The following is a 25,789-nucleotide window of genomic DNA, read 5'->3' on the forward strand; positions in this document are numbered from 1 at the left end:
ATGCAGGAATATGAGCCTGCCCAGGGATTGAACCTGCACCCTTGGCATTATCAGCATCACGCTCTAGCAAACTGAGCTATCCAAAGCTACTAGTCCTGATGGAGGCTATGCATTGTATCCCCATGTGGAGGCAGGACCCGCCTGAATCCCAGTTGCTGGAAAATGCAGGAGGTTGGAAGTGATCTTGCGTTTGGATCCTGCCCGCTAGTTCCCCACGGGTCTCTGGTAGGCTGCTGTGAGGTTGCTGGACTAAATGGGCCATTGGCCTAATCCGGCTCTCCTTACGTCTCGCCAGAGCGGTGCATGCTCTGGTTATCTCTCGCTTGGACTACTGCAATGCACTCTATGTGGGGCTACCTTTGAAGGTGACCCGGAAACTGCAATTAATCCAGAATGCGGCAGCAAGACTGGTGACTGGGGGCGGCCGCTGAGACCACATAACACCAGTCCTGAAAGACCTACATTGGCTCCCAGTACGTTTCCGAGCACAATTCAAAGTGTTGGTGCTGACCTTTAAAGCCCTAAATGGCCTCGGCCCAGTGTACCTGAAGGAGCGTCTCCACCCCCATCGTTCTGCCCGGGTACTGAGGTCCAGCGCCAAGGGCCTTCTGGCGGTTCCCTCACTGCGAGAAACCAAGTTACAGGGAACCAGGCAGAGGGCCTTCTCAGTAGTGGCACCCGCCCCATGGAACGCCCTCCCACCAGATGTCAAAGAGAACAACAACTACCAGACTTTCAGAAGACATCTGAAGGCAGCCTTGTTTAGGGAAGCTTTTAATGTTTAACAGACTATTGTATTTTAATATTTTGTTGGATGCCGCCCAGAGTGGCTGGGGAAACCCAGCCAGATGGGCGGGGTATAAATAATAAATTATTATTATTATTATTATTATTATGCCAGGGGTCTGCAAACTAAGGCCCGGGGGCCAGATCAGGCCCAATTGCCTTCAGGATCTGGCCCGCAGACCATCCGTGGATCAGCGTGGGGATTCTGTTCGTTTGGGCTGCGCCATTTCCCCCCCTGCGCCATTCCGTTTCCCCCCTCTCCCTCCCACACACCGCGGCGGCACCTCCGCCCTCCCTCCTCCTGGCTTCTCCCCGCCCTGCCTAGAGGAGAAGGGGGCTGGGCTGAGCTGGCTGAGCACCATTTTAAGCAGCCTATCTCCAGAGCCAGCCCTTTCACGCCGCTCATCTTCCCTCCGCCATCACCGCCCTGGTGCTCCTGTAGGCCAGAGAGCGGAGTGGACGAGCTCCCTCTGCCCACCCACATTGTAATTGTTGGACTTGACTATCCTTGGACTTTATGACAATAAAACATATAGAAGGTTAATAGTAATATGATATGTTATTGCCATCAGGAACAGTGCTTTGCAATTTTTTGATATGACAATTAGATTACAGTTTTATTATATATAACGTTATGTTACTTTACAGCCAGTTACGTGTGTGTTGTGGTATTCCGAACATGATTTACGTAATGAGGCAATTGTGGTGTGTGTTACCCACGAGAAAAAGCGGTGGCGGCGGCGGCAGCCCTTGGGAAGGTAAGTGCAGCGGCTGGGGGTGGGGCTGAGGGTGGGGAGGAGGACTACTTGCCCCCCTCACCTCTTCTTCCAGCCCCCCCCCAGTGCCACTTCTCTGGCCCGCCACAAGGTCTGAGGGACAGCGGACCGGCCCGCGGCTAAACATTTTTGCCAACCCCTGCCTTATGTCCTTAACTTCCTTTTCCTGAGCAGACCAGGGCTTGCCCAGCTCTCCCTCCCCTCTCCAGTTCTTGGGGAATTCTGGTTCTGGGGGCCAGAAGAAACTTGGGAATGAACAGCATGGGATACTGCAGTGGGGGTAGGGGAGGACCTCCATCCCATGGGTCCGGTAAAGTCCGGCATGCATCCCGTTTGGCCCACAGAACAGGGGAGAGTTCTCTTGTGCCTCACTACCGCTTGCAGGCTTCCCACAGGCCACTGTGAGAACAGGATTGTGACCTAGACGGCCCATTGGCCTGTTGTAGAATCCAGTTCTTTGAATGAATGAATAATAATAATAATAATTTATTATTTGTACCCCGCCCATCTGGCTGGGTTTCCCCAGCCACTCTAGGCGGCTTCCACAGAGACCAAAAATACACTAAAATGTCACACATTAAAAACTTCCCTGAATGAATGAATATTTCACAAAGCAGCTCAGAAACAACAAATAACAATAACATAATAGAACACCACAAATCGCGTAGAACCATTAACAAATCATCAGTAAAACCATTGCAAATTAACGACTGAAAAGAAAGAAGCTAAACAGCACAACCACGACAGAAGTCATGTGATAAGATTCACAGAAAACTATAGCATTCATAATCCACAAAACGGTAGTAGCAACATTAACAAACCAGCAACCCAGAGCAAACTAAGCACTGTTGAATCCACATGCTCACTCTCTCTCTCTCTCCACCCCATAACTCATAATCTTCCACTCAGTTCATCAGACGACACATACGATTTTAAGTGTGTCTGCTTGATGTGCACAAACTCACTCTCTCTGTCATAGCTACAGACCCAGAAGTGGCCCAAAAATGGGGCATCGTGCATGGGGCTCATGCGCTCTCTGCCGACATGCACAGGGGCCAGGAGCGCGACCCCCCATGCATACGGGGAGTTGCCTGTGCACATGACGCCTATGGCAGCACCTCTGGTCAGAAGGCTCCTATGGCTGGAAGGTGGGGCAAGGCAGGTGGGAAAAGCCATTGCCTGGTGGCCAGCATTAAATCTTGCTCTCCTTATGTTCCCATCTACTCCAGTGTCCTATTTGCACAGCAGCCAGCCAGATGCCTGTGAATGCAACAGTACTGTCTCCACTTAAGAGATCCCCAGCAAGCGGTATAGTGGGACATTCAGCCTCTGACGGGGGTGGGGGCCAGAAGACAGCCATCATGGCTAGTAGCCACTCCTCCACGAATTTGTCCCTGTCGCCACTGCAACTTACGGGAACTGATTCCAAAGCACCATTTATCTCTGGGATTTATTTACTGATGTACTGATTAATCAATTAAATAACCCTTGCACATTCTCGAACACAGTGCTGGCGCTTTTTCAGATAACTCAAGGAGGCGGGAGAGGCAGCCGCTGGGCGGCGGAGGGCATGCTTTGCATGCGAAATGTCCTAAAGTTCGTTCCCTGGCATCTCCCGTTTAAAACATCTCGGGTGGCGAGTAATGCAAACGATTAATCTCTGCCTGAAACCCTGCAGAGAGGCTGTCAGACAGAGCAGACTGTACCGGGATAGCTGAGCAATTAGTCTGAGCTGGCATGAGACGGTTTCCTATGTTTGGGGCATAATAATAGCCTCCGCGAAGCGCTGTTGCTAGGGCTGACCAGCGCTGCTTCCCTCCATCCTACTGGGAGAAGAGGAGGCACTGGTGGCAGAGCAAATCTGCTCTTTTAGCCTAGGTTTTTATTTAACAGGGATCTCAGCTGGGGGAGGCAGCAGAGTCAGGCAGGACAAATAAGAAAGGGGACTGCTTCCTTTCCAAACCGCCCAACTCCTTCACTCCCCTCATAGGAGAATCAAAGAATTGTAGAGTTGGAAGGGATACTGTGATAGGAATATTATGGTCTTAGATATATGGTAATGTTCACAAGCGTACCAACCAAGCACATACATAGATCAGCACAGGAAGGCCAACCTGGAACCATTTTGATTCCTAAACTGACCAAATGTTTTCTCTGCAAGGTCAAAGTGGGAAACCTCCCCATTGTCTCTTTCCTCACAAATCCTGTCTTAATGACACATTTAAGATATGAATAGGGTGTGAGCCTGTGACCTGGCCCAGGAAATAAGTATTTATCACTACAAAAGAATGGCCAGGCTCCCCAGGCAATCCAATCAAGTAACCTGCCAGACAGGAGATAAACAACAACAGGAGAAAAACAATATTCAAATTTCTGTTTTAGAACGCCTTTTCTGTGATGTAGGTATGAGGTATCTGAGGGGTGGTCTTAGGTTACACCCCTTCTGTGATGTATGTATGATGTTTCTGGGGGTGGTCTTGATCTACAGGATGGGAATTTCAAAAGTCTTTATAAGGCCTTGCATGCCATTTTTCTGGGTTCCTCCTCTCTCCTGTGGGTGAGGGGAGCACCCTGTTAAGATCAAGTTCACTAGCTGCTCTGCTTCTCAATATTCTCTGGTTGGCCTCTGTTATTCTCTCCTACCAATAGGGAACCTATGTAAGGACTCTATATGGGCTCTTGGATACCCCATAAGGGGAAAAGGGCAGTTTTTGTTTACAACAATACCAAGAGTCATCTATTCCACCTCCTGCATTGCAGGAATCTCAGCTGCAGCTTCCACGACAGATAACCATCCTATTTCTGCTTAAAAACCTCCCAAGGAAGGAGAGAGAGTCCACTGCCTTCCGAGGGAGTCTGTTCCACTGTCAAACAGCTCAAGAAGTTTCCCCTGATATTTAGTCAGAATCTCCTTCCTTGTAACTTGAATCCATTGGTTCGAGTCCTGCCCTCCAGAGCAGAAGAAAACAAGCGTGCTCCATCCTTCTGGTGGCAGCTCTTAAGGTATTTGAAGATGTCTCTCTTTTCCTGGCTAAACGCCCCCAACTCCATCAACCGTTCCTCATCAGGCTTGGTTTCCAGACCATTGATCATTCTGGTCGCCCTCTACTGCACACATTCCAGCTTGTCAATATCCTTCTTAAATTGTGGCGCCCAGAACTGGACACAGTATTTCATGTGTGGCCTGATCAAAGCAGAAGACGGGAAGAGAAGGAACCATCCAGAGCACAAGAAGGTAGGAGGAGCCCATAGAAGGATCCTGCAATGATACAAGCTCTGAGAACAAAAGGCCCACCAGACTACTCCGAAGCAAGGGTGCTCTGGCATTTTGGAGAGGGGTGTTAGAGGAGAGAACACCCCATTGTGAAACGTAACACTGAAATTTTTATTTATATTTATACTAGTCAGTATTCCATTCCATTTTATTTATACTAGTCAGTATTCCATTGCCAAGGATCCTGCAAACATCCTCCTTAAACATTTATGTGATTTCCCTATTACAATGCTAAACATTATGTTTTATGTTTTATTTATGATTAATATGGACTCTCCCTCCTCCCCACTTTCGTTCTGCATTCCTCGGGGGACACTGATGCTCAGAAGAATTCTATTTTGAGCAAATAAACAAGGCTGCAGATTATATTTAGTGAAGAGTAAATCAATAGGATTAGCAAGGGGGAAATGCTTCCAAGGACCTATTAAGGACAAAAACAACAATGTCCAGATACAGATATAGATGATATAGATATAGATACGGCTCCCATATATATACACATAAACCTATCAATCTATCTACCTCCCTAGCTAATTCTGGATAGCAATTATATTCCGCCAGAGAGCAATGGGGTATCAGTTTTATTTACCCTGATTGTCCATGATAGGATTTATAAGCCCAACGTAACAGACCCTTCCCCACCATTCCACATTATCTCACCCCAACTGTTTAGCATCTTAAAGCTGATTAGTATGAAAACAGCTGGCTATGTTGAGGGACCACAGGGGAGAGAGTTTCGTAATAGCCTACTGGGGCTTACAGACTTTCCAAGGATCTGGGCTGATGTGGAAAAATTCGGTTACCGATGCCATAGCAGTGGCTTCTGCAAAAAAAATTTTAAGGAAAAATAGCACTGCCCATATTGCACCTGGTATAAGCGGTCAGGATAGTGTTTTGTTTTTTATTAACATTAAGATTAATTTGTGCATGTTTTTAATCCCTTGCTTGATTTGCAATGATCCTTTTGTGACAATTATCTCTGGTTAAAACAAATACATTAATTAACAGGCTAACTAATTTTAAAAATATTTCCTGAAGAATTCTGAATAGCGACAAACTCTCATTTTATTTACCTATGACATCTACATAGCCTCTTCCCCCAATCCCTGACTGCTCTTTCCCAATATTGTGGCCTCCAGATTTTACTAGACTACAACTCCCATCCTCCCTGATAGGCCTGGGTGATATATTGATCTATCGCCCAGGGCCGGTATGAGGAGCGATGGTGACCGCGATGGCGGTTTCACTTAGCGGTATATCGCTAGTGAAACCTTCGCTGCTCCTGAGTCCCTGCAGCGCTCAACGTGCCGAGGGAGAAAGAAGCTGCAACCAGTTGCTGGAGGCAAAGGGACTCAGAGGAGCCACGGTGCTTTCACCAGCAATATACCATACCACTGAATGAAACCGTCATCGGGGTTGGTCCCTCATACCAGCAAAGAGAGAGAAACAAGCTCTTGTTCCTCCCGCCACGTCTTTAAACTGCTCAGCTGAGGAGAGAGCTGGTGTCTTCCAGACGTCGTCCCATCAGCCCCAGCCAGCAAGACCAATGGTCAGAGATGATTGGAGCTGAAATCCAACATCGGGAGGGAATGGAGGAACGTGACACATGGCGGCCATTGCTGGCGGCAACTTATGATGACAATGATGACGATGATTAAAATTTGTACCCACTGCCCTTTACCCGCAGGTCTCAGGTCAGTTCTCAACATAAAATCACAATATGAAAACACGCAACACATAATAAAAATAAAAACAAGAACAACCCAATAACCCCCCCCTTCCCTCTTAACAAGAATAAATAATAATAATAACTATTAAATAATAATAATTTTATTATTAAGACCCCACCCATCTGGCTGGGGTTTCCCTAGTCACTATGGGTGGCTTCCATCAGAATATAAAAACATCATAAAACGTCAAACGTTAAAAACTTCCCGATACAGCCGCTGCCTTCAGATGTCTTCTAGAAGTTGTGTAGTTCTTTATCTGATTGACATCTGATGGGAGGGCATTCTACAGGGAGGGCGCCACTACTGAGAAGGCCCTCTGCCTGGTTCCCTGTAACCTCACTTCTTACAGTGAGGGAACCGCCAGAAGACCCTTGGATCTGGACCTCAGTATCCGGGCTAAATGATGGGAGTAGAGAAGCTCCTTCAGGTACACTGGGCCGAGGCCGTTTAGTTCTTCTGCCTAGTAAAAGAGGCAGTACAGACGATCTCAAATGTAAGAATTAATTTATCAAGCTACTCCTTGCAGTTGGGCAATACATGCTTTGCCACACTTATTTCAGAGTAAATAAAAACCTATTAATCTTGGTCCACCAGGGTGTAGATAGAATATGCAGCACTGTACTAGGAATGAATTTTAATGAGGAGATGCAACAGGAACGATCTGAAGAACTAGGAAGGCAGGCTAAGAAGTTAACTCTTTTGGTCACAATTATGGAAAATCACTGTGCTGAAAGATAATCGACTGGGTACATGTTTTTATAGGTCCCCCAAAGTATAGATCCTTCAGAAGATGAGGGACCAACAGCACCAACATTCTGAATTGTGCTCAGAAATGTACTGGAAGCCAGTGAAGATCCTTTAGGACCGGTGTAACATGGTCCCAGTGGCCACTCCCAGTCACCAGTAGAAGTGCAGCATTCTGGATTAGTTGCAGTTTCCTAATGTGATTTGGAACAAGAAGCTCTGCCCTTTGCCAACCTTGGACTCAATTCTGTTGCCCTTGGACTTGACCTCCCTTCGCTTCTTGGCAGCTGAAGTGAAAATGGCAATACTGAATCGCAGCAGTCAACATCTTGCGAGCATCAGTGCGCACACAGCTCAGATGGGAGCTGCCTCACCAGCACAGCAACGTGCTGCAACACCAGACACAGAATTGTGATTGATGAGAGCTTCACTGCTTCCTGAGCGACAGCTTTGTCACCATGCTGAGAGCCCCACAGCAGAGCTGAGAAGGCCAATCTTGCCCAAGAGGCTGCCGTCTGAGGAATATCACCTCCAGAGCTTAACATTAGACGTGTGTGTTGGTCGGTTTCTGTCGCAAGAGGAAGGGCGCCAAAGTTCAAGAATGGTTGTAAGTGGTTTCAGAGCACTCTGCCAGGGGGTCCAAAAAACCCCCACCAAACTCACCCTTCAATCATCTCATGTCACTGGGCGATGAGCTGGTGCCACAGTTTTTGAGCAGAGACTTCAATTGTGCTTGGTGCAGCTTTGCCAGAGTGTTCCCGGAAAGGAATCCCTGTGGGTCAACTTTTATAGGTCAAAACTGGCCTGTGGGGTCAGGGTAGGTAAAGATCTGGGCTGCTAGGATGAAATGGTTCCCTATTCCTGCTGTAAGGACATAAATGAAACTGCGTACACAGCCACAACATAGAGGGCACATTGTGAGTGCTCCCACACTATGACTGCATTATCTATCTATCTTCTATCTATCTATCTACATCACAGGATGGCATTCACACTCTTCCACTCCCTGGTAGGTCAGGTGCCAGGCAAAAACTTGCCTCTATAAAACTAGGCCTTTAGCCTTTAACTACCCTGATGCTGGGAAAGATGGAGGGCACAAGGAGAAGGGGACAACAGAGGACGAGATGGTTGGACAGTGTTCTCGAAGCTACCAGCATGAGTTTGACCAAACTGCGGGAGGCAGTGGAAGACAAAAGTGCCTGGCGTGCTCTGGTCCGTGGGGTCACAAAGAGTCGGACACGACTAAACGACTAAACAACAACAACAAACCCATGTGTGTGGTGCTTTAGAAGTGGGTGAGATGTTCTTCATGAATTAATTTCCCCACCTTGGTTTTAATGCAGCTATGTGAGGAGTAGGGAAAAGATTGCCTTTCTCTTTCTTTCTTTCTTTCTTTCTTTGTAAGTTGCTTTGGGTTGTCCTGAGCAAGGTAAAGCAACTAACAAATTCAATAAATAACAACAATGGGTTAGCCCGAGGGACAGTCAGGCCAAAGCATTGCCCTGGCACATTTCTTATTCTGGAAATACTGGTATAGACGCAGTCCTAATCTGGGCCCACACGCATCCCCCAATGCAGTGCTATTTTTCTAGGAAAAGAGGTGCTCACATTGTACGCCTCCCTTGTTCTCTTATAATGGCGCACACCTGAGAGAACTGAGTTCCAGAAAGTTCCAGCTGGGGGGGAAAGCCCTGCCCCAGTGTTGAAATAGCCTACCTCCCACTGCCCTGACAGCGAGGTCAAATTAGTGGCAAAAAACAATGTGTGACATTTCCCCCCCCCCTTTTTTTTTATTGGGAACTTTTCTGTCACGTCTAATGCGCCAAGCATCTGCCATGTTGGAAACACCTAATGGCTTTATTCACTCTTAGTGTCCAATGACAGGAACCTTGCTCAGGAAACAAAACACACAGAGAGAAATCCCATGCTTATGGCAGAGAGAGAGGGAGAGTGTGTGTTTGTGTTTGTGTGTGTGTGTGTGTGTGTGTGTGTGTGTGTGTGTGATGCATTGTAAAACAAGGCTTGTCAACCTTGGATTGGTACCTCTGGTTACGTACTTAATTCGTTCCGGAGGTCCGTTCTTAACCTGAAGCACCACTTTAGCTAATGGGGCCTCCTGCTGCCGCTGCGCCGCTGGAGCACGATTTCTGTTCTCATCCTGAAGCAAAGTTCTTAACCCAAGGTAATATTTCTGGGTTAGCACAGTCTGTAACCTGAAGCGTATGTAACTTGAAGTGTATGTAGCCCAAGGTACCACTGGATACAGAAGAGGCGGTTTGGGCAGGAAAGTCTTAACATACAAACACAGTCGGCTACCTTATACAGTCGAACCTCGGTTGTCGAAAGTAATCCGTTCCGGAAACCCGTTCAGTTTCCAAAACATTCAACAACCGAGGCACGGCTTCCGATTGGTTGCAAGAGCTTCCTGCACTCAAGCGGAAGCCGCGTCAGACGTTCGGCTTCCAAAAAAATGTTTGCAAACCGGAGCATGTACTTCTGGGCTTTCAGCGTTGGGGAGCCAAAATGTTTAAAAATGGAGCCGTTCGCGAACCGAGGTTTGACCAAGCCAGACCACTGATCCATCTAGCTGAGTGTTGTCTACACGGGGGATAAGGAACCTGTGTCCCTCCAATCAGACACTGATGTACTACAGTTCCCATCATCCCTGATCACTGGCTGCAATGGCAGGAGCTGATGGGATATGTAAAAAGGTAAAGGGACCCCTGACCATATCCCGATGGGATATGTAGTCTGACAACAACTGCAGGAAAACCACAGATTTCCTATCATCAGGCTAGAAAGACAAGTCTGCACTGCTGAAATTAGGCAGATCCTCTTGTGTTCTTATCTGGAAAGTTTTAAGTATTCACGCTACATTTTAAACCACAACAGCAAAGGGATGGTTTATCCCTTTGATGTTGTATGATGCCCAATGGGCTGGTAACAGAGGCAACCTATGTTTTATCTACATGCCTGTCAGTTCATTACTGTACATGGAACAGCACTGTTGGGTAAATATACCTGATCAAATAAAGCAGAGTTATTTACTGGAGCAGATACTAAAAATAACTTCTATGGGGCTGTTAGCTCTAGAAAGGGGGGAGAGAGATAATGCTGGGTATTATTTCTTAGTATCTCACATTTTCATGAGCTGTTTGGTTTTACAAGCTCGGAAGAAAGCAAAACAAGATAACATTAAGTCTCCATTAAAACATTTTAAGGCAATTGGAGAAGTCTGATGAGCTGCGGTGAATCAAATCTCGCACAGTAGGGCAATATGCTCATGGGAGCTCATTGGAGTTTGCATCCCTATTCTGAGCTGTGGCATACATAAGCAATATTGTATTGCTTTATTTATTTATTTATTAGCTAGATCCACACGCCAGCTCGTGACACAAAGTCCTCTGAGCAGCTTATAATAAACTGGTATCAACAACAAATTAAAATGCAGAACGGGCCATAAAATCGAAACCCAACCTAAATACAAGGTAAACAAGAATCACAGCAATCTCAAAGCCTCTCATATTTACAAACTGAGAGGATCAGACTATGTGAGCTATTTAAAATGTTTGGGTGAAAAGAAAGACCTTTACCTGGTGCTCATAAGACCCCGAGGGTCATCTAGTCCAACCCCCTGCAATGCAGATGAATCTCAGCTAAAGCATCCATGACAGATGGCCATCCAACCTCTGCTTCAAAACCTCCAAGGAAGGAGAGTCCACAAGGTCCCAAGGGAGGCATACAGCTTTGTGTCCAACTGGTACACACCCCAGAACTTCTTGTTGAAATCCTGTAACTTTCCATGCAACCCATGTTTGGAGGAGGGGATTTGTCCCACTTCTGGTGCACAAGAGCTCCTCTCCATCGTTCAGCCCGGATACTGAGATCCAGCGCCGAGGGCCTTCTGGCGGTTCCCTCATTGCGAGAAGCAAAGCTACAGGGAACCAGGCAGAGGGCCTTCTCGGTAGTGGCGCCCGCCCTGTGGAACGCCCTCCCACCAGATGTCAAAGAGATAAACAACTACCTGACATTTAGAAGACATCTTAAGGCAGCCCTGTTCAGGGAAGTTTTTAATGTATGACATATTAGTGTATTTTTGGTATTTGTGGAAGCCGCCCAGAGTGGCTGGGGAAACCCAGCCAGATGGGCGGGGTACAAATATTTTATTTATTATTATTATTATTATTATTATTATTATCTTCAGATGGCAATGACGCTGTAAAACTGGAGAAGAATTGCAGAACGACAAATAAAGCAGAATGGCTGTGGATAATCCAGTATAACGCCACCATTTCTTGCATCAGCAACACGTTGCAGAATACAACCACACACAGAAAACCACCATGAATCTGGAGCAGCCCATTGGAAACCTATTGTCTTATACTGGGTCAGACTGCCGATACATCTAGCTCACTTCTGCAAGTAAAGGCACAGGAGGCTGGCTATCTTTCCAAGTGCCATTCCACATGTCCCGTAACATTGCTGATCTTCCCCCTGTGTATCAGCTGCCACCTCTGATGGCTTTTCTCGCCACATGCCTCATTCCTCCCCCCCCCCCCCGCGCGCCATCCACTATCGGGCGAGCATGTCAGCTGCTGGGTAGGTGCACAAGCGCACACTGAGAAGAAGCATCCGAGAAACAGCAGTTAATATGGCCATCATTAATATGTCCATTGGGTCAATAAATCGGAGGATTAAACTTCCTTCCCACAGATCCACTGCAAGGTCAAAGGTGGGGTAGAGGAAGGTTGGGGAAAGGGTGGCAATTCACACAAACCAGCTTGTTGATGTCAGATGTAATGGCAAACCATGGTTTCTATGAAAGTAGCAGCAGCAACGTTAAGTATGGGTGAGTGCAATGTCTGTTGTAAGAAGTGATAATAGCAGTAAAATAAAGCTTAATGTAGAGCAGACCCTGGTCTACAATCCAGGTTTTTATAGCTCACGCAAACCACAGTTTACTGATTTCAGGTGTAATGGCAAACCACAGTTTCTATGAAAGGAGAATATAACATTAGAGCACTCAGTGCAAAGAGAGAAGGAAAGACAGGGTGATGACCACAGTGTTCATTCATGTTACACAAAAACAAACCACCCCCTAGTGTTTCATTGATGATCGGCAGATCTATGAAGATACTAACAATCCACGTATATTATAATTGCATGGAAAAGCATTCTGCGTACTTAACAGTGGTGCATTTCTGCAAGTGCAGCTTGACATACATCAGAGCGAAAGGAGGGGAGAAGATGCACCTTTTAAAATTCTGTGCAAATATTAAAAGGTCCACGTATCCCATCCTGCTTTGCTTCCGATTCCTCTACTCAGGAGGTCCGCCTCCCAAACTTGATGGCTACAGCTGCAGGCTGAGGATGCAATTATTCCTCTGTGTGCTTTGACCCCCACAGTGTCTCTTTCCTCCCACCCCTGCACAGAGGCGCTGCAAATATTATCCTGGTAGATAATCTTGGCAGACAAGGGGACTGGGGCTGCTGACCTGGATAACAGGGAATTGTTAATTCAGCTTCGCAAGGTGCCTGCCGGTCTCCCTACATCTGCCTGTGCATCCTTTGCTGCCGTGAGTAGCAACCCTCCCCACATAAAACCAAAGGCTGGGAGCAATTCCTTCTCTGCTGCGATTGTGCTGCAACTGGATTTGAACTGTGGTCCAAAGATCTGGAGAGCAGCAGGTGGAGTAAGGAAGGCAGAAACCAAGCCCATTTCCTTCTGTGTCACCCTCCCTAAAGGAAAACGACTAAACTCATTTGCAGCAACAAGCAAGCAGTATGCCAAAAAACCAAACAGCGTGGCTATGTTTAGTCTGTGGGGTGGAGGGTGGGAATAAAAGATGAAAAAAGCTGCTCCTGGAAACGCGTCCTGTTGTCTCCCCTGGTAACCGCTGCATCTCATGCGAACCCTGGAATCAAAACTTGAAATTCTTCACTATTGCTCTCTCCCTCTCCCTGCCCCCTGCACTACCCCCAATGCTATATACCGTATTTTTCCATCTATAAGATGCCCCCATGTATAAGACACCCCCCTATTTTTGGAGACTCAGATTTAAGAAAATGGGGGGAGATGTAGCCGTGTATAAGATGCCCCCAATTTTTGACAATATTTTTTAGGGGGGAAACCTAGTCTTATACATGGAAAACTACAGTAATTATTTATTATTATTATTATTATTATTAATTTCTACCCCGCCCACTCTGAGTGGAACATTTCAATGGAACATTAGAAACACGATAAAAATTCAAACATTAAAAACAGGCGTCCCCAAACTTGGCCCTCCAGATGTTCTGGGACTACAACTCCCATCATCCCTAGCTAACAGGACCAGTGGTCAGAGATGATGGGAATTGTAGTCCCAAAACATCTGGAGGGCTGAGTTTGGGGATGCCTGATTAAAAACTTCCCTAAACATGATATATTCATATTCACCTTGTATTCAACCCAAACCTACCCGTCCATTGCTAGAATACTGGACACTGCTCAAGTTAGATTAGACCACACAGCATGATGCAAAATGAAGTTACCAAAAAAGATAAATAATCCTATTATTTCTGCGGTTTAATAGGAAGCCCTTTCGTGGGAGCCCAGGAATCAATGAATGCCATCACTCCATCTATTTTACTATGTACAGTGGTACCTTGGTAGTCGAACAGCTTGGCTCCTGAACAAATCGGCTCCCGAACGCTGAAAACCCGGAAGTGAGTGTTCTGGTTTGTGAATGTTTTTGGATGTGGCTTCCACTTGAGTGCAGGAAGTTCCTGCAGCCAATCGGAAGCCGTGCCTTGGTTTTCGAACAGTTCCGCGAGTCGAACGGACTTCCCAGAATGGATTAAGTTTGAGAACCAAGGTTCCACTGCCTTTTTGTGTCTTTTTAAAAGCTTTTATTTATACTTTCCAAGTTTATACATTTCATTAGTTTTACAATCAATTTAACATTTCAAAGTTTGACTTCCTCCCCCCTCTTTCTGCGGTTCCTTAAAGTTATTATTTAATACCTTCTGCATATCCAAATTCATTTAATTATCTACTCTAAATATATAGTCTTATGAAACTGCAGGTTGTTACAATAATCCTGCTAATGTTTTTATCTGTTTGCAATTTACCTGTAAATATTCAATAAACTATTTATGTTGTTTTATAAAAAGTTTGTTATCTTGATTTCTTATTCTTCCGGTAAGTTTTGCCATTTCTGCATGTTCCGTAAGTTTTTGTAGCCATTCTTCCTTTGCTGGGACTTCTGCATCTTTCCACTTTGGGGCAAGCAGCATTCTTGCTGCTGCAGTAGCATACATAAATAAATTTCTTAAAATTACGTATTTTGTGCTTTTACTTTGTATTTTTATGAGAGCCGGTGTGGCCTAATGGACTGAATGTTGGACTATGACCTGGGAGACCAGGGTTCAAATCCCTACTCAGCCATGAAGCTCATTGGGTGACCTTGGACCAGCAACCATCCCTTAGCCCAAGGATGAACTGGGGAGGAGGAAAATCATGTACAACGCCACCTTGAGCTTCTTGGTGGAAAACACAGTAAATAAATGTATTTTTTAAAAAAATAATTACCGTATTTTTTGGTCTATAAGACTCACTTTTTCCCTCCTAAAAAGTAAGGGGAAATGTGTGTGTGCGTCTTATGGAGCGAATGCAGGCTGCACAGCTATCCCAGAAGCCAGAACAGCAAGAGGGATTGCTGCTTTCGCTGCGCAGCGATCCCTCTTGCTGTTCTGGCTTCTGAGATACAGAATATTTTTTTTCTTGTTTTCCTCCTCCAAAAACTAGGTGTGTCTTGTGGTCTGGTGCGTCTTATAGAGCGAAAAATATGGTGAGTGCTTTGAACTGTCCTGAGCTCTACGGAGAAGGGGGGAGGGATATACCATTTTAATAAATAATTCTCTAGTTCCATACTGCCAACGCCAACTGGGAGAGGGACTTTAGGGCTTCAGGCCAGAGGATTTTCCAGCGCTGTTTGGCAATGACGGAGTTTGAACCTGGAAATTTCTGCACAGAAAGTCAACGTTCTACGGCGCCTTCCTTTGCCATACTGAATTTTACAGAGTTGCTGCTGACACAGCAGCTTGCTGTTGAGCCAGGATTAAGGAATCTCTGGAGGGGCTGTGGATAATAACGGTATTGTTGTAAAATGATAAATTAAGCCTTGCTACATGGGCCAGGGGTGGGAGGGAACACGAGCTATAGCTTAAGTCCCCATGGAGATTGTCTACAGCGGTTTGCATGCCCAGAGCATCACTAACACGACAGCCCTGGGCTTTCTAAGGTCCTGCGTATGCCAAGTTGGAAGGAAGCCCCACTGAATTCAGTGGCGCTTACTTTTGAGTAAACATGCCCTGGGTTGCACAGTTGAGCACAGCAAAACCTTCTCAATAAGCTGAGGGAGGCGGACGTTTCGGGTTTTGCATGTTGCAACAGGTAAGAAATGGCTGCTTATTCAATTAAGCATTTTATTTCTTTCGGGAATAATTTTTATTTGATTTTACAAGTGTAGAATTATAACAATACAAAATACATATCCCCATTTAGAGATTTCTATGAATCTCAAGACTTCCCACCCTCCCTTCCGTGGATCCTATTGTCAACCTTTTCAATTGCATATTATTTCATAATCCGTATTATATCTCTCTCCATATTGTCCATGGTACTTGCTACATTACAAGCGTTATTAGAATCCTGCTAATGGTTTCATCTGCCAACAGTGGTCTCCTAGATAAGTTATTTAAAAAATTCCCATTCTTTATTAAAGTTTTTGTCTTCTTGGTTCCCGAGCTTTTCTTGCCATTTTAAGCTTTGTTGTATTTCTACAGCCAGGAGCGGGACTCGTGGGATTTCCTACAACAGGGGTCAAAATTATTATTTTAGTTAATATTATTTCTTATGTCTGTAAGTCGCCTTATGGGTGGGAAGTCTCTGAAAGAGAGGCTTAAGATAAAATGCAACAGATAAGAACAATGAAAACCAGAGCACTTAAAACAACGTACTGTAACCGCTAAAATTGTTAACTAGACTGGTTTCCGGCACTATTTATTTATTTAGCAGGATTTATATACAGTGGTACCTCGCAAGACGAAATTAATTCGTTCCGCGAGTTTTGTCGTCTTGCGATTTTTTTCATCTTGCGAAGCACGGTGTCGGGAAAGTTTTGGAAAAGCTTCAAAAATCACCAAAGTCTTTAAAAACCTCAAAAAAGGCTACCACACCGCGTTCTATGAGTTGCTCCTCGAAGTCAAGTCACAACTGTATTAACGGTGTTAAGAAAAAGGAAACAAACTTGCAAGACGTTTCCGTCTTGCGAAGCAAGCCCATAGGGAAAATCGTCTTGCGAAGCAGCTCAAAAAACAAAAAACCCTTTCGTCTAGCGAGTTTTTTGTCTTGCGAGGCATTCGTCTTGCGAGGTACCACTGTACAGTGGTACCTCTGGTTGAAAACGGGATCCGTTCCGGAGGCCCGTTCTCAACATGAAAAGTCCGCAACCTGAAGCGCCGTATCTGCACATGAGCGTGACGTCATTTTGCACATCTGCGCATGCGTGAGCGGCGAAACCCGGAAGTAACCCTTTCCGGTACTTCCGGGTTGCCACGGGACGCAACCTGAAAAAACGTAACATGAAACAAACGTAACATAAGATATGACTGTACCACTCAATAATCAAAATCTCTAAGTGTATAGTATAAAACATTACACTAAAAAGCATAGCGTAAAATACTTATGCACATTGTTTTGGGAGCTGGGGGTGGGACCATGTGCTGTTCCTGCCCCCGAGGAAGGAGCAATACGGGACATGCACACTGGTCAAAAGGCTTGTTCATATTGATCCCTAAGACTCGCAGAGGTCAGCAAACTTTTTCAGCAGGGGGCTGGTCCACTGTCCCTCAGTGGGGGGCTGGACTATATGGGGGGGGAATGAACAAATTCCTATGCCCCCACAAAAAACCCAAAGATGCATTTTAAATAAAAGGACACATTCTACTCATGTAAAAACACCAGGCAGGCCCCACAAATAACCCAGAGATGCATTTTAAATAAAAGCACACATTCTACTCATGTACAAACATGCCGATTCCTGGACCATCCGCAGGCCGGATTTAGAAGGCGATTGGGTCGGATCCGGCCCCCGGGCCTTAGGTTGCCTACTCATGCCTAAGAGAGACCAGAAATTATTTAGGTATGCAACTACAGCAGCAAGGACTTTATTAGCCCAGAAATGGAAGCAACAGGAATTACCAACGATTGAAGGGCGGCAGACGAAGATGACAGAATATGCAGAGCTGGCAAAGCTGACTGGGAAAATCTGAAACCAGCGGGATCAAGCTTTCCAGAACAGCTGAGGTAAATTCAAACAATATTTGAAGGACAATTGTAAACAATTAACAGCACTAGCAGGACTGACTTAAGAAGACTTGTAACGATGACAACGCTACCTTTTTACATATTCTTTAAAATGCGTAATTGAAAATGGCGTAATGTAATCAGGAAGGAAGGGGAATGCGATGAGAAAATAAAAAATTAAAGTAACCCTGAGACCGGGCGGGAGAGGGGGGGAGTCGACTAGCTCATAGAAGCAAAAAAGTGAAAAAAGAGGAAGCAGTTATATATTGTAAAATGAAAACTTACCGGTAATAAAAATATTATTAAAAATAATAAAAAGAGATGACTTTCAAAAAAAGGGGGGGGGGAGAAAGGCTTGTTCATATCATGGGATATGATCCACACTCTCATTGTCACACGGTACCAAATTAACCGCTGCAGCTAAAAAAGCCAATGCAATTCTGGGCCACATCAATAGGAGTACAGCATCTAGATTAAGGGAAGTAATAGGGCCACTGTATTCTGCTCTGGTCAGACCTCACCTGGAGTACTGTGTCCAGTTCTGGGCACCACAGTTCAAGAAGGACACTGACAAACTGGAACGTGTCCAGAGGAGGGCAACCAAAATGGTCCAAGGCCTGGAAACGATGCCTTATGAGGAACGGCTAAGGGAGCTGGGCATGTTTAGCCTGGAGAAGAGGAGGTTAAGGGGTGATATGATAGCCATGTTCAAATATATAAAAGGATGTCACATAGAGGAGGGAGAAAGGTTGTTTTCTGCTGCTCCAGAGAAGCGGACACGGAGCAATGGATCCAAACTACAAGAAAGAAGATTCCACCTAAACATTAGGAAGAACTTCCTGACAGTAAGAGCTGTTCGACAGTGGAATTTGCTGCCAAGGAGTGTGGTGGAGTCTCCTTCTTTGGAGGTCTTTAAGCAGAGGCTTGACAACCATATGTCAGGAGTGCTCTGATGGTGTTTCCTGCTTGGCAGGGGGTTGGACTCGATGGCCCTTGTGGTCTCTTCCAACTCTATGATTCTATGATTCTCTTTAAAATGTGGTTTTGGGGGGGTATTGGGTTGCTGTTTTTATTTTGATTATGTATTTTGTGGTTTTATATTTTGAAATTATTCCATGAACCATCCCAAGAGCTCCGGGTATAGGGCAGTATATAAATTAAATATATCATCATCATCAACAACAACATTTCGCAATGACGGGCACTGAGGTCCTCCTCTGAGGGCCTTCTGGTGGTTCCCTACCCTCGAGAAGTGAAGTCAGGGAACCAGGCAGAGGGCCTTATTGGTGGTGGCGCCCTCCCTGTGGAACGCCCTCCCACCAGATGTGAAGGAAATAAACAACTACCTGACTTTTAAAAGACATCTGAAGGTAGACCTGTATGGGGAAATTTTTAATGTGTGACGTTTCACTATGTTTTTTATATTTTGCTGGCAGCCGCCCAGAGTGGCTGAACCAATCCAGTCAGATGGGGGGCATATAAATAAGAAAATAGTTGTTGTTGTTTTGAGGCCAGGAAGGTGTTCTTTGCTGCCTGTTATAAAAGTTGCAATAAAGTTCTGTTGCTGTTCAGAAACCAAGAAGGTTGTGGAAAGCCTTGGATGTGTCAGTCCAGAGACACTGGAAGTCCTTACGAATTTGCGCCAGGAAATGAATTCCAGGGAACAGCATTAATATTTATGGCAACATTGTTTTTAACCATCCCTGTATAAAAATAAATAACAGAACCTAGGTCCAGATGGCGTGCTGAGTGGCATGAACACAGAGAACACGCTCCAGCATCGCTCTTGCTGGTGAATAATCTTCATGAATTTACTGGATCTGCCTCAGACTGCTTCTTATTCTTCGCCTTCCCACCAAACAGAAAAACAATTTCATTATATTATTATTAACAATAATTTTTGGCAAGCCGAACTGCCACTCTCTGAGAAAGGGGCCAGGAATCAGACAAAAGCCGTGATGTTTTGCTGTCCGTTTAAATTAGACGGCTGTTAGGATGAGATGCACTCTTAACCATTTTTGCAACGGGCCATACGGAAGGAACAGGTGTGAACTCTCCCGACTTTTCACAGCTCAGATTCTCGACTGAAATATTTAAGTGCCTACGCATTAAATCAAATGTTCCCTCTGGTTTGCGATGCAATGCCCGTCACAGAGCTCAGGATAGGAGCAGAATAAATGCGTAGTGGGGGCGCGAGTCTAACACTGCAGTGCCTGCTGCTCCCCATCCTCACATAAACCCATTTTACTCCTAATGAATTTCGGTAAATACACACACTGGCAAAATTGAAACAGTGCATATACCGAATTGCATGTGCTGATTTATGCAAATTTAGTATCAGTCGCTGGCTTCCTGCAAGGTTGCACTGGAGGGCTGTCAGGATATTTGACAGCGTCCTCTATCTGAAAGGCTGTCTGGTTTAAAAGGTACAGAACCCCAGGAAGGGAGAGCCCCAGAGTCCATAAAGTAACCATACAGTGGAATCCCATACATACCTACTCAGAAGTAAGCCCCACTGAATTCAATGGGACTCACTCCCAGAACCGCAGCCTTAAAATGTTCTGCCTCGTGACAAGGAAGAGTCTTGTGGTGCCTTAAAGACTAACAAATCTATTACAGTGGTACCTTGGGTTACAGACGCTTCAGGTTATAGACTCCGCTAACCCAGAAATAGTACCTTGGGTTAAGAACTTTGCTTCAGGATGAGAACAGGAACTGTGTGGTGGTGGCAGCGGGAGGCCCCATTAGCTAAAGCGGTGCTTCAGGTTAAGAACAGTTTCAGGTTAAGAACGGACCTCCGGAACGAATTAAGTTCTTAACCCGAGGTACCACTGTACTTTGAAGACCACTTAGAAGTCTACTTGGGCATCAAGCAGCATATAAATCGACAAATGACGCTGTGTGGTACCCAAGTCATGACTAACTTCAGTCCACTGATTTCAACGGATCTACTTTTGAATATGACTTAGTTGGATGCAGCCTAATAGCAACAGTGAGAATTTCACAACAAGAGTTCCTTGACCTCTGTAAGCAGCAAACAACGACACAGAACCACACGCATAATAATGATGATATTGCATGCCCAGAGGGAGTGCTCTTAGATGCTACAGCAGGCATGAAGGAGATCCGGCATCCCAGGGGATGCCAATTTCGGATGCACCTCCATGCAGGTGCCCCAGGGGGCTGAATCTTTGGTGCTAAGCATTTCATGTACATAGCACACTTCATACCAATGCTAAATATCAGCAGAACAGCCAAAATGAAAGCATGCAAAATATACAGGCAGCGCAGTCCATTCTATCTGCTATGTTACACAAAGTAAGTTCTTGTGACAATCAGCTCCGCCGATTCTCTCTGTTCTCCCTACCCCCCAGAGAAATAATCTATTTTACTAAGGCTGCAACCTTGAACTGGAAAGCAAGCATCGTTGAAGTCTGCGGGGCTTACTTCCCAATAAACATGCTTTGGATGGTGTCTGTACACGTACACTGCTTGGGGGTTCAGTCACGCACGTGAGTAAGGGACGCAGCAGATCACTTCGTGAACAACAGATCCAGCCCATTTTCAAAGCACCGAAAGTTCACAATATGATACTACTGGCTGCATGTGAAACGCTGGAATAAAAGGCCATTTATTTCATGGACTAAAGGAAAGGTAAACACAAGCACTTCCTCCAGCGACAGGAAGCAACAGGAGTGCCCATCTGCCGAATCAATAAGAGAGGGGTGGGAATGAAACAAGAAAACACCCTGATTCTAAGGCAGACCTTGCCGGTTTCAGTGGTACTTATTTTCAAGCAAATGGGAAAGATGGAGTGTGTGTTTTCAGATGCAATGATACTGGGTCCTGCTTCATTTGGGAAATAACATCCCTATCCCCATTTCCCACAAACACCTCCCCCCCCCACCCCGCTCGTTATCAAATAAGAAACCAACACAAGGAACAATCAAGCCATTATGCTTTTGTCAGCTCTTTTGAACTCTAGTCCAGCCGCATGAAGGAAGCATCAGAAAATCACAAGCCCTGCCTCTTTCTTCTCAGGCATCCAGATTTAGTCAGCATAAAAGTAAAGGCGTTGCTTTTCTTTCTTTCAAAAAAAAAGGAGGGGGGAGCTTTGGAGAGGATTCCAAAAGAAATGTAAAAGAAATCTCTTTCCAGTGCCCCCTTCCCAGCCTTGTTTAACTACTGATTTCCTGCAATCCTTTTAGAAAGTTTGAATGAGATGGATGAATGCACTCATTTTTAAATTAGGCAATAGATATTTTTTTAAAAAACCATAGTAGAAATTGATGGTTGCATTAGAAAAACTACTCTTCTTTGTTCCTGAGAATGTCTGTCCCTTGAGACTGGCTCAGCTTTCTTGACACAAGGGACTACGCAGCAGATTTCTTGGGAGTGGGGGGGGTGTACCCCCCTTGAAATTATAACCATCAGGGAAACCCATCCTTCCCCTTTTGCACTCACACATGCACCGTGTATTCCTCAACATTTGCCTTTCTTTTTCCACACAAAGCCATTTTTTTTACCAGTGAAAAGGTCTGAAAACAAAAACATTATTAATTCTGAATCCATGGCACACAGAAAAGCAGGTTGGTTTGGCAGCTTGCATTTTGGTTCAAAGCCTACGCAAAAGGCTGAACATTTACCCGTGTCGACGCAAAGGCATTTAGGTTCTATTTCACAACAAAAGAGCAGACACGGCAAAGTCAATGTGTGTGGTGGTGGGAACTGTTCAAAAATAATGTGTTGCGCCTGCACCAGAAACACACACACAGCACAGCAAGCTGCAAATAACCCTGGACAGTATCCTGCACAGGGCAGCTTGTGCAGGAGGAAATCCAGGAGATCAGAGAGGGAGGAGAGCCCAGCCCAGCCCAGCCCCAATGCAGCTGCTCCTGCTACAGACAGCAACTGGGTGTCCTGTTGCATAACTGGAACCCATCTTTTCCCCCATCCACTCCCACTCCCAAACTTGTTCCACACAAGTTTAATACTGCAAGATTGCATAACGGGGACACAGATCTGTTCCTTGGCAGGTGGGAATTAAAAGTAGAGCAGGCAACCTCTTCAGTCACAGGAGATGAAGGGATGGAAAAATCCTTTCTTTCCAACCTCCACCCGCCCCCAAAACTATTATCTCAGAAGCTGAAGCCTCTTCAATTCCACAAACAGTGTGGGCACACACAGAGAGAGTCCTGAAAATAACTACTATCTCCAACCTACCACCCCCCCCCCTCAAAAAAGGGAGTGGGGGATTAGCTTGTTGAAAGTGAAAGTACTGGCTGCATCTACTGTAAATGCAAACCAATGTTTATTTCATTTTGTTAGTTTTCTATCTTGCTCTTCCTCCAAAAGGGCTCCAAGAAAATAGCAAAAACAGTACAACTAAAATGGAAACATGTTTTTAAAAATTAAGAGCATCGAAAAACATTTAAGAGCATCGAAGAGCATTTAAAACCAGATGTGCTGCCACCCCAAGGCAGAAGAGAGTGTCCCAAAGGCCCTCTTCAACCAGCCTCACAGAAAAATTAATCAAGGATGGACGCTGGAATTTATTAGAGAGAGACACACTAAGGGGAAGATTATGATGCAAGCTAACCCCAAGGTCTGGGCAATGACTTCTGCCTGGCCAGAGGATTTACATACAGTCGAGGGGGTGTGTATGAAGGATGGGGGGGTGAGAAAACAAATGCTACCCATTACATTTCCGGCTGAAATGCTCCCCCATAGCCCCGCACGTAAACTCCACAGAACAGGCCAAAGAGCGCATATAAGGATGAACCCCAAAGAGCCTTATGGAACTTTGGAAGGAAGCCTGGTCCCTTTTCCATCTCCAACGGCCTTGATTTCCCACCGCCCTTGAAGCCCCCCAGGAATCCAGCCAGGACCACCTCCGGGCGGTCAGAGCTGCCGCGAGAGGCGCGCCGCAACGTGGCGAAGGCCCTTTGTGGAGCATCTTTGGGTACCTCGCCTTTCCTTTTTACCTGTGGATGCAGTCGCCATGGAAACGGGCGGGGGTTCCTTGGAGAAGCCGAACGCCGCTGCCCCTGCGCCTTCGCCATCGCCGCGCCTCGCCGGAGCTCCGGCGGCCGCGCTCTCGTCCTCGGCGCCGTCGCCAACCCAGTGCTCCCCGGAGGAGCTGGGGCGACCCGGCGGCGAAGACATCCCGGCTGGGCTCTCTCCGTGGGTCGGAGGATGGGCGAGGAAAGGAGGCGGCGGCAGCAGGAGGGAGAAAGGGCGGCGGCCGCGGGGAGCCTCTCTCGGGGCGGCTGCAGCGCGAGGAGCTCCGCTTGCGCCTCTTACGCAGGTGCAAATGGCTTGTGGAGCTGGAGTCTGCCAGCCTTTGCGTCACCCTGTGGTTGGCATATCACAGGGCGGCTGGAGTGAGGGGGGGAGCAGCCTGCCTGCCTTGCCTGCCTGCCTGCCTGGCCCCTTTAACTGCTTCCACTCCCTAAGCAATACCTGCGACGAGTTAAAGGAGGAAAATGGAGGAACAGGAAGGCAAGGAGGAGGCCGGGAAAAAGGCGCACGCACGCGCGCGCGCAAAGGGAAAGGGGTGCCTCCAGATCCGGGCAGTGATGGCCACCAAACTTGGGTGTCCTTAAAAGAGGACTGGCAAGTTCCAAGGAGGTGGGAGCGCCCAGTTTATGGTGGTGGTGTGTGCACTGCCCCCACGGTTGGAAGAGGCAGCAGTGCTCCCCTGGATGCGCGTTTTTTGAAACCACAGTTGGGCAGAGGTGGTCTCGCGTTCCAGTCCTGCTTGCTGGTTTCCCAGTGGGGGCATCTGGGGAAACAGGGTGCTGGACTGCTAGATGGGCCGTTGGCCGGATCTAGCAGACGCTTCTTGGGTGGTTCTTATGCTTATTTGCTTGGGTGTTCAAGAACACTTTATTGAGGCAATAGTAGCGTGTTAGAGGCGGGTTTATTCCATTGTAGGCGGCATGCACAGGGCAGATTTTTGCATTTTCATGACTTTCCCCCAACTGTTAAGTTCTGTGTTATATTTAAGCGATGTGAAAACCAATTCCGGAACTGTAGTGGAATACAGCACAAGTTTGGCACTCGTTTCCATCATAGTTGCAGATGGATTCATCTGCCCCACCTGCAGCAAAACATGTCTCTCCCGCATCAGTCTCTACAGCCACAGCAGGCGCTGCAACCTTCCAACAGTTTGACTTCACCCCCAAAGGCATTCTCCTCCATTGTCTCCAGAGATAATGGTCAAACCAGACAGAGCATACTTTCCAAATAGTCTTTTTTGGAAATGTTTAAAAGGTATACAGGAACTCCTGCCCAAAAACTGAAAGAAGTGGCCTTATGCTGACCATTGTTCCACTTAGCTCAATATACTGATTTGGTAGCTATGCAAATTTTAGAAGGGGTCTTTCCTAGCCCTGCCTGGAGGTGTCCAGGATTGAACCTGCAACATTCTGCATGCTAAACATGTGCTCTTGCATTGTGCTATGGTCTAATTCTGATGCAGGTGTTCTGCATCAACTCACGTTCACTGCTGTTTCTTGGGGGAAGAGCTGAAGAAGGAAGTGGCGCTCTCTGTTGAAGGAAGCTGCCTTACGTTGTTGTTGTTGTTGTTGTTGTTGTTGTTGTTGTTATATTTATACCTCGCCCATTTGGCTGGGTTTCCCCAGCCGCTCTGGGCAGCTTCCAGCAAAATATAAAACCATAATAAAACATTAAACATTAAAAACTTCCCGATGCAGGGCTGCTGTCAGATGTCTTCTAAAAGTTGTGTAGTTCTTAATCTCCTTGACATCTGATGGGAGGATGTTCTACGTAGGGATGCCACTGCTGAGAAGGCCCTCTGCCTTGTTCCCTGTAACTTTACTTCTTGCAGCAAGGAAACATACCCTTCAACATTTCTCAGATGAAAATAGGGACACATTGAGCCAATTGCAACCTCTCTGCTTAACCTACCTCACAGGATTGTTGTAAAGGAGAAAAATATGTGAGGGAAGGGATCATGTACAACACCTTCCACAGATAAATGGAATGAAATAAGATTTTAGCTGTAATCTTTCTTGAATCCCTGTCAGGAAAAAAAAAGGCAGGCTATAATCAGAATAAGAATATAATGGAAACTGTGAGAATGATCAGGAACATACCAGAGAAT

General features: G+C 46.1%; 1 protein-coding gene across 1 annotated transcript in view; it reads right to left on the reverse strand.

The window, feature by feature from the left end:
* The window catches only part of RTN1 (reticulon 1), a 127,945-nt gene extending 103,804 nt beyond the window's left edge, over window positions 1–24,141 (reverse strand). The window contains exon 1 of the mRNA XM_080993018.1: window positions 23,646–24,141. Within this exon, the coding sequence (XP_080849144.1) occupies window positions 23,646–23,826 (181 nt within the window). The 5' untranslated portion in view covers window positions 23,827–24,141. The remainder of the gene's footprint in view (window positions 1–23,645) is intronic.
* Window positions 24,142–25,789: the final 1,648 nt, after the last annotated feature.

Source organism: Podarcis pityusensis, assembly GCF_964106645.2.
Source record: "Podarcis pityusensis genome assembly, chromosome: 1".
NCBI lineage: Eukaryota > Metazoa > Chordata > Lepidosauria > Squamata > Lacertidae > Podarcis > Podarcis pityusensis.